General features: G+C 38.8%; 1 protein-coding gene across 1 annotated transcript in view; it reads left to right on the top strand.

Moving 5' to 3' along the window:
* Positions 1 to 6,692: 6,692 nt before the first annotated feature.
* The window catches only part of LOC137969738 (cytoplasmic phosphatidylinositol transfer protein 1-like), an 11,544-nt gene continuing 8,236 nt past the window's right edge, over positions 6,693 to 10,000 (top strand). The window contains exons 1-3 of the mRNA XM_068816088.1: positions 6,693 to 6,862; positions 9,468 to 9,616; positions 9,814 to 9,902. Of these exons, the coding sequence (XP_068672189.1) occupies positions 6,815 to 6,862; positions 9,468 to 9,616; positions 9,814 to 9,902 (286 nt within the window). The 5' untranslated portion in view covers positions 6,693 to 6,814. The remainder of the gene's footprint in view (positions 6,863 to 9,467; positions 9,617 to 9,813; positions 9,903 to 10,000) is intronic.

Below are 10,000 nucleotides of genomic sequence, written 5' to 3'. Positions count from 1 at the left end.
TGATGACAAACACTTAACCTTTGCTAGTAATAACATCCAAAATATTAACACTGTTTTAAATGACGATCTTGCTAGAGTTGAAAAATGGCTAACTGCTAACAAGCTTACTCTTAACACATCTAAAACTGAGTTTATGTTGATGGGATTGAGGCAAAGGCTAAGCACGTTTCACAACCCTCCGTCACTTCTGATTGACGGTGCACCTATAACTCAAGTTACTTCTACGAAATCTCTAGGTGTTAATATTGATGAGACATTATCCTGGAATGTTCATGTTGATATTTTATGTAAGAAAATCGCGTCTGGTCTTGGAGCGTTGAAGAGAGTGAGGTCTTTCGTTCCACATGAGACTCTCCGATCAATCTTCATGTCTTTAGTACAGCCTCACTTTGATTACTGCGATCCTGTCTGGGGATGTTGCGGCAAAACCCTAGCCAGTAAACTTACAGAACTTCAAAATCGCGCTGCGCGTATACTCACTTACTCGAACTATGATGCCAACGCTGATAACCTTATCCAAAAACTTGGATGGATAAAACTTGATTCTCAACAAAAGTCCATAAGGCTGTGATGGTTTATAAGTCGCTTAATGGTCTTACTCCCGATTACCTTAGTTCCAAATTTGTTGACCGTAGTAGCGTCTCCAGTTACTCCTTAAGGGACACAGAGGGCAAACTGGTTATCCCGCAGCCACACACAAACTATATGAAAAATAGCTTCAGCTAGGCTGGAGCAGTTCTTTGGAATAATTTACCAATCGAATTGCGGCAGGCTGACTCCCTTAGAGCGTTCCGGGCTGGCTGCAAGCGTTTCTTTTCATCAAGTTAATCTACAATTCTATACACGGCACTCATGTAAAGCAGGTTTTTATTTTGTTATTTAATATTATAGTTACATTTATTGAACATTTAGAGCAATTTTGAATAATGTAGTTGTAGTCGTTGTATAATTTGTAATAATTCTGGTAATTAATTAGGTTTTTATAGTTGTGACTGAGGAGTTTACCGTGTCTAAATAAAGTTATCCAATCCAATCCAATCCAATCCAATCCTTTGTAAGGGGGGACTGGAGGCATGGGTGTGATAGCCCCCTCTTCCCCCCCCCCCCCCCCTATGAAAATATTGGAAAACGATACACCTTTAAATATCAAGTTTTTGGTAGATGAAAACTCTTAAAAGCACAGTACGTTTCAATGATCCAAAAGACTTAGTAAAGTAATACATACATAAACTTATTTTTTTCTCGAATTTAAGAGTAGCTATTATATTTATAAGAGCTAATTTTTCCGAGAAAACAATAAGGAAAGAAACCAACAAAATATACAATGACTTACGGACTACGATTTTATACAATGTTTACAAATTATCGCTAAAATAAATAAAACTATATCCATAATTTCTCAAACTCATTAATTAATTCATCAAGTGATAAACCAATTGCGTGGCCGCATTTAGGTCACATGGATGCACCTTGATACCGCGGTAAAAAACAGTGTGTTTCCACGAGTTTTTGGATATCCAAACACGTGTGTTTGGAAATCAATTAGAAAAAGCAATACACAACTTCAACAAAACTTTATTACTGCTATTGTTTGCCCCCTTTTAGCCTTGGACTGTACAAGCAAAGAATCTTCTTCTTGCACACTTTTGGGTGGTCGAAACCGGCAAAATTCATCCTCAGCTAACCCGTCCATGTTTCGGAACTAGCTGGACGCCACTGAATGCAAATTGTGGCTACTTGAAATAAACAAGCTTCAGTTGTAAAAAACGCAGACAATAGGGAGCTTAAGATTTACGACGACGACGTCGACGAAAACGCCACAAAACAATGATATCATTGGTTAAAAGAGCATAAATAATCGTGCTGCAAGTGCAGCACGGATCTTAGCTCATATTTTTGCGGTTCTCTGCATGACGACGACGTGAAATCAGTAAATTTTAGGTTTTGACGACAACGTGAGCATGCAACAGAGAATCTTTCAATCTCTATTTTTAGTCTGAAACCGCTCGTACCAATTTATTTTTAGGAAACTTCGCCCACATTGTACGACGTGAACGAGATGGAATAATCGCGAAAGACTTTTACTAGAGCAAAGTTCTATTTTGAGGTGACGTTTTCGTCGACGTCGCCGTCGTAGATCTTAAGGTCCCTATTATCATCACAAACTGCGCTGATTAAACAAAAGAAAGCAAAAATTACATGCTTATGTGATTTTTGCTTTCTTTTGTTCTTTTGTTTTCTTTTGTTTGCAATTAGTCGCCGATTGAGAAGCCATTTCAAAAACTCGTGCTTAGTGTTTTACCGGGGTTTCCAAACACTCGAAAACAATAAAAGTTTTCTCGTGTTTGGAAACCTCGTTAAAACACTCGCACTCGTTATTGAAATATTACTTCAAAAGTACTATATCGAACATTTACCAAATTTGCATAAATTCAAGGCTGGTTAATGCTTTTTTAAAGTCATTAAATTCGGAAGTTGGAACAAGGCATGGCAGTCATTTCCATTTATTAGCGGCATGATGAGAAAAGAACGAAGGCCATAAATAGTTGTGTTAGGTATAGGGAGTGTCAGAATATAATTACCGTGGAAATTATAAGGCTACGGAGAGTTTGTATGAGAAACACAAATTTGGCTCGGCTAGAAGGGTCACCCCCCTGGAAGGGTCACCCTCTTTCGAAGATAGGGTCACCCTCCTAGCCGGGACAACTTTTCTTCATATAAACACTTTGGCTCGGTCAGCCGTGGGACAACTCCACGGAAATTGAAGTCCGTGTTTTACTAATGATCTTTCAAACAAACATTCAATTGTGGCTTAAATTGCTATCAAAGAAGTTATATCTAAGTCAACAGTGACCGGTAGCAGTGATTTCAAAAATTGAAATCCAGAGGAAAGAGGGATATTGAAGTTATGAATTATTAAGCAGAACCAATGAATAACTTTACTCATATAAAAGTCGGGAGAAGTTAGCCCGGCAAGGCGAGTTGTCCCTTTCCGGGACAATTTTCTTCATATAAACGGGACCTGAATCGGCAAAACAAATCTGGTGATCAAATCACCTCCACTGGACGGAACTCTTGTTGTTGCCGTAGGACTTACCAGGAAATGATTTCTTGGCTGATTTCGTCTATCTCCAAGTAGAGGTAACTGGGATCCAACTGCTTCAATAGACTAAACAGCAGAATAATACTGGCCGCTCTCAGTACTTCTCTCTGACATTTCTGCAGCGCAAAACTTTTCGACTTTCTCATCCTCGACGTTCGCCTTAATTTCCTGGGGCCTTATGCAGGATAAGAATGCTTTTTGCTTTGATTTTTGGGGTTTAATTTTGAGAGGACATTGCTGACTGAGTTAAGATCATGTTCCCAAAGACGAATCCAGTAATGAAAAGAGTGAGTCGCTTGGATGTCAAGACGATTTGACACATTTATATTTTGGCGTTCTTTTCCAAATTGAAGCCTAATTATCTCTGACAATGCATGTTTACCCCCCCCCCCCTCCCATTTTCGTTTTGGATACCAAGAGCACTTGCTAAGTTCTCCCCTCTGCCCATACTTTTAAACCGCGCAAAAATATCCCCGTAAGAACCAACCATTGGAAACTCAAGTATCTCTAGATGCGCAGAACGTATGCGCAATGACCGTCCTTAAGCATTCTCGTCAGCAGAGCCTCGGATCGACCCAAGGCTTTTGGAAACTCTTTGTAGGAGAACATGCGCCGTAGGGTTCTCATAGCCAAAAACTGGATATTTGAACCTTACGGTACGTGCTCACTCCTCGTGCTAACATGAATGCAATCTACGATGGTTACCAGTTATACTTTCGACATGCAATAATGGCCTATAAATGCATGACCGGGTGTGTGCCAGACTCCCACTGTCATAGATACATTTACAGAGCTAGTATTTCCACGCGAACAACTCTTTGGAACTCTTTAGCACCCTTCCTTTAAGCTGAAAGCGACACTCAATAAAGTTAAAAACTTTTTAAAGAAAAAGATTTTAATCTCAAATTTTCTTACTTCTTGATTAATTTAATGGTTACTATAAATTATTAGCCCAAGTATTTTAGATATTTGTATTGCATGTCTATTGTTTCTTTTCTTTTGAAATGTTTTCACTTCTTTTGTAATTCTAGTATCTTTATTCTGAAAAGCCCTATTGCTGGTTTTCACTCACGTGATCAACAGCCATGTTTTTCAACGAAAACAAAAGGAAGCGTTTGCATAATAATAGAGTTAAATTCCCAGAGAATTTGGTCGGGGCCCCAACATGGCCGCCTTTTTTTTGTTTTGGGCACCAACATGGCGGTCGTGACGTCATGTGAAAACCGAGAATTGGGATGAATTAAGTGTGTATGTACGTAATGCAACAATTAGAGACGCTTAAAAAGTTCTTCACGAAAACCAATAAGAAGACACTTTATTTCAGGATTCCCCAGAGCGCTTCTCTCCCTCAGTCAAGAGAAGAGCCGCTGGGGTCGAGATTGCATGCGTCCTTAAGCTGAGCATATATTATGACAAAATTATGACAAGACATTAAATTATGTTAGAAATGGAGAAAGTGTAGTCAGGAGATGTCATAAGTTCTGTGGAAAAAGGTTTGCCTTTGACTCTTGATATTTTTCAACAGACGTTTCGGCTAATGCTTAAGCCTTCACCGCAAAGTTCGTTGTCATACGCTATTTAAAGTAACGTAGCGCGAAGCTTGCGCGCGTGACCATACAATTCATGCTCGCGATGCCTTTGTAGGCTTCTGGAAACATGATATGATCGTTCCCAGCGTTCGGGTTCAAAGTAGTGCCAGGCTTCGAGGAAAAGTCGTTCGTGGTAATTGGCTTCGAAACCAACGATCTTGACGTTTTCAAAGTTCATGTTATGGCTGAAATGGTGGACATGGCTTGCGACCGTATGAAAAGGGCGTTTCCGAGAAAATAGGTCGCATTTTGAAACAACGAAAGGTCAAAGTAGCTTTCAAACCACAACTAACCATCAACAGCCTTTTTCCGCGCCCCAGAGAGTTGATGATTCCGACCGCCAGAAATCAGGCATAGTGTACAAAATCAATTACACTCAGTGTAGTTTTGTGTACTATGGCCAAACAGAAAGGTCATTTAAAGACCCGTATTGCGGAGCACAAAAAGGCAGTGGCAGGTTTTAATCAACTCCAAAGTTGCAAGCCATGACCACCTATTTGCGTATGACAACGAACTTCGCTTTCAGATCACTGATGAAGGCTTAAGTACAGGGGCACCCAACGACCAATTTGTTGTAAAATGTATTATTATACCCCAGTTAATTAAAATAAATGTTATTAAGGCATTTTCAGGTGTTTTTCAGTGTTGCTGGGAAAACATTATCTGTTCCTTTTTTCCCAGCAAGAAACACAAGAAATTTCCCAGCTAGCTAGATAAAATTGGTTGGTTTCCCAGCCAGCTAGCTGATCAAATTTATCTCCCAGCCAGGAATTCCGCGCGCTTTCAAATCCCTCGATCCAAAACGACCGAACAAAAGCGACAAAACCGGGGCAAAACAGGTTTTTTCCGCAAGCGCAATCACTCTGACCAGCCGTCGTATGTTTGTTACTACTCTCTGGGAGAGGGAAGGGGTTGAAATGCTGGAAAAAGTCAGTAATCCCCAGGCAAAACCTCTATCGATAACAAAATTTCCCAGCCAGCTCATCGAAACACCTGTATTTTTGCCAGCCAGCAAGATTCCTCTGGGGAACAGATAATGTGAGGAACAGATTCGTTGGGTGCCCCTGTAAGCATTAGCCGAAACGTCTGTTGAAAAATATCAAGAGTCAGAGGCAAACCTTTTCCCACAGAACTTATAAATTATGTTATTTGGTGACTTTTATACAGTTCCCTCGTTTAATTTGTTTGCACGTACTGTCTGTCGTATGTTTAACAAATAGATTCCATGTTGCCGTGCGTCTGTTCAGTAATAGATCACAGATGACGTCAAAATGTGGTAAGAACAAAAAAGTGGCACACCAGGCGATAGCCGAGTGTGTCACTGATGTTCTTACCACATTTTGACGTCTTCTGTGATCTATTAATGAACAGACCCACGGCAACATGGAGTCTATTTGTTTTATATAATAAAGAATTAAACTTTATTCGCATAAAAGCTGATGGTGACCTCAATCGTGCGTCTGCCCTCTAACAGATCATAGGCAAGAACCAATCAAAATCCGTGAATAACTTGGGTTGTTATATAAATTGAAATACATCACACCTCACTTTTTCACGTACAATTTGTGCAGAAATTTGGTCTTAAAAACTGACGGATAAACTCCTTTTGTTGTTTGGAGGAAACTTAAGCCCGGCTGGATAACCACTTCAAAGCAAGCAATTAGTACAGCCCAGCTTTATTATTTAAAGATTGTTTCCCCTGGTTGCGTTCTCATTACTCCTCGTTATTCGTAATCTCGGTTGACTTGAAGTAAAGTCGTTTAGAGGTTAGAAACATTCACTGGCGGGGATAAAAGGAAATTCGTTCTTGTGAAGACAGGTGGATGGGAGACTCCGCCATTTACTCCAATTGAAATTGCAGCAGCTAGTCGTCCGAATCTAATGCAAATGAGCGAAAACAATAGATTTGCCGTTTGCATTTGTATTAACGGGTGAAGAGTGAAAATCCCGCGGGTTTCTATAGTCCCAGTCTTTTTAGGTAGTTGCAAAGGGAAGGCACATAAGGTGCTCATTAAGGTGTCAACGCGCAATTACGTATGCAGTGATCTCTATAAATAAATACTTTACAAGGTGAATATATCGTCAGTCTTTTGTCTGAATTTTAAGATCAAACTGAGCAACCATGATATTGAAGGAATACAGGATTTGTATGCCACTGTCAGTGGAAGAGGTAGGACAGAACTTTCCTTTTTTCGCTGCGGCTATCAAAACTTAAGACTTAATTCTGAAAGTAAACACTTTATAAAGCAAGAGATGACAAGCACAAGATGATCTAGAAAAATGACGGATGAGACTCTTATGCTTGTGATATAGTTCATGAACGCCTTAGATTGTTTTTAACACCCCATCGCCCACAAAGACGTGTGTATCAAATAAATTTTAAATTGTAAAAGAGCATTGCAGTTCGTTTGGAGCCTTTTGTGGTAGTGTTTTAGTGTTTTATATAAACCCACGATCGTCTGTGATTTCTTGCATTTCTGAGAGGCGCATACTCGCGAAAGAACTGTACGGGTTGATAGGTTAGTACTGCACTTTTCAACTACACTTTTATATTGTGTTATTTCTTGTCCAGAAAGCTCACTTTTATTGTACACCTGTGTCATCTTTATGCAGCAGAGCGTACATATGCATGTCATGTGTCATACCACTTGATGTACTTAGATCTACTGCATGCTGTCCGAGTCTTAAATACGAAAAAGGCTGAGCCGATACTTTGAGTTGGCAATGATCAAAACTCATAAGAGGATTTTTATGCGGGTTATTAGCATTTCAATGGTAATCACTCGGCGATTGAATCCAAAATTCCTGCCCATTCTTTGCTATGGGTAGGCTGACTAGCAACGGATTTATTCATTAATGTAACTTCTGTCTTTCACAGCAGTAATTGTGATTTTTGCCTTTGTACGGCTTGTATTGACCTCCTCTAGGTCTTTATTTTTCATGCTATTTACTACTGATGTTGAAAGGTTGAGTTTTAATTTTTATTTTTACCCTCAATGATAAAACTTAAGTTTTTCATGATCCCTTGGATACCAAAGCAAAAGCACTCTTTGATTCGAGATTCTATTGTTTTCTTTGTGATGTTTAATTACGTATATTTAAATTTTTATTGCTGGTAACACAATTGACTCAAATATTTTGTGCCATCATATTTTTGAACCTTGTACAAGATGTGCTTGTACAACAGTCCAACAAAATGAAAAGCATTTTCTTTGCATGAATAAATCGAATTGTAAATCATTTGCACCACAGACCTTTTGATAGTTACAGGCCAGACCCACAGTACCCAAAAGTCATTTCTGTTATTTGTTTTAGTACAGGCCATTTTACAGTTGTTTGCTCAGTGTCCGTAAGCCTATGAATAGCTGCGAGGCTGCGGGTGACCTTGTATTGATATAGACCTCACTGCTTTTAGCGTGTTTTGGTTTAATTCTAATTAGTTTACATTGACATTAGAAAAGCAAAAATGTTTGTATCAAAGCAGGGTGGGTGGCAGCCTTGCTTCCATTCTTAGGTAGGCCAGGTAACTTAGCTACCATATTGTAAAATGGTCTCTTGATAAAACTTGTGAGTTTTGTGAATGAAAATTATTATTCTCAAAAGTTAAGTCACATCAACCTAGAGTCTTTTTTCATTTCCTATAGCAGTTATTAGTCTTATGCACTTATCGGTGGCCAATTTGCAGGGATTGACCCCAGGGATATGTATATGTACAGGCATGGTGCGGAATTTCTTCACTTTTGTTGCCTATTTTAAGCTTGGGAGGGGGATTGCATTGCTTTTGTACTTTCTCGGCTGGATCCCCAGGAAAAGATCTCTGACATTTGTAACACTGACTGCACTTCTGTGATCTTGAAAATGAACGACTGTTGTTTCTGCAAAGACTGGGTATAAACTACGGTACAGATTTCAAGATGGCAAGTGAGTGTCAGCTTTATGTCATTGTTTTGGAAGTGCCTTGAAACACTACACTTTGTAACTTTTAAATTAAGGCTTTACCTGAAAACCATGCAGTTGCTCAAAAAATATAGCATACTCTTGTATCCCCAGGGAAAGGGACAATGGTCCCTTATTGTGGAGAATTATTGTTTTTGGATGGTGGATTTGTAAACATTGTTGTGCAAATGCCTGGGGGTTTCCCAGGGTCATCCCCCTAGGGTGGCGGCTGATAAGTGCATTTACTTGTAGTCATTTAAATAAATTATAATTACAACATGTGTTGGCGAATTGATGTAATTTGTGTGGGTGTCAAACAACTTAAGTGTAGGCGAATCACCATGTGGGTGAAATGACTTGTGGCTGAAACGACTTAAGTGTAGATGAATGATTCACCATGTGGGTGTTCAAATGACTTGTGGTTGAAATGACGTAAGCATTGGCAAGGGGTAGAGCAACTGTAATTCATAAACATAAATGTTAACCACTGTAAAAGAGATTTGTCAGCTGACTTTTCGAACTCCAGCCCTTCGTAAGATTATTATTGATTCACTATAATGAAGAGCTAACTCTTTCTTTTAGTGTCTGGCTCTGACTTTTCCTTCGCATGCACAAATTTAATTTTTCATTAAATTTTTTCATCACTGTTTTTCTTAATTTTCTTTTTCATGTTTTTAATTTTAAATAATTAATGACTCTTATGGAAGTTACACATAACTTATATTTACCTGAATCAAACAAATGTTGCCAGGAGCTAATTTTCTAATCTCCTTACTGTTAATATCAGTATTTGTCAGTGCCTGGGAGAGGGCCACAGTATTGTTATTTTTATTCATTAGTATCGCATAGGGCAGCTGTACATGATAAGCAAACACAGCCATGAACAGAGTGAACAAGGCGAAGGAGTCCATGTGGTGAAGAATGAGCCATGTGAAGATGAAAAGTATGGTAAAGGACAGTTCACAGAAAAAAGGGTTTATTTATCAAGGTACAGTACAATGAATTCTTTGAGTCTTTAGTTTGACATAATGTGTGTCTCCAAGGTATGGATTACTTTACACATAATATGCAGTGATTGAGAGGCCCTGTTAACAGGAACAATTTGGCACTCAAATAATATTGAGGGAAAAACTATGCTATTGTTATGAATAAACTTAATTAATCATCTTTGCTTTATTTTGACAGCCGCCTACCATCATGGATGCGCTCATACATCCCAAAAATATTTTATGTAGAAGAAAAAGCGTGGAATTATTATCCTTACACAATTACAGGTCAGGCTTTCGTTTCATCACGATGAATTTATTAGATTATTATTCAAACAAGACTGTGCCAAGTTATGATAGACTTTTAGTTTTCCTATTTTATAAGT

Source organism: Montipora foliosa, chromosome 9 (assembly GCF_036669935.1).
Source record: "Montipora foliosa isolate CH-2021 chromosome 9, ASM3666993v2, whole genome shotgun sequence".
NCBI lineage: Eukaryota > Metazoa > Cnidaria > Anthozoa > Scleractinia > Acroporidae > Montipora > Montipora foliosa.
This window is presented reverse-complemented; position numbering and strand designations above follow the sequence as displayed.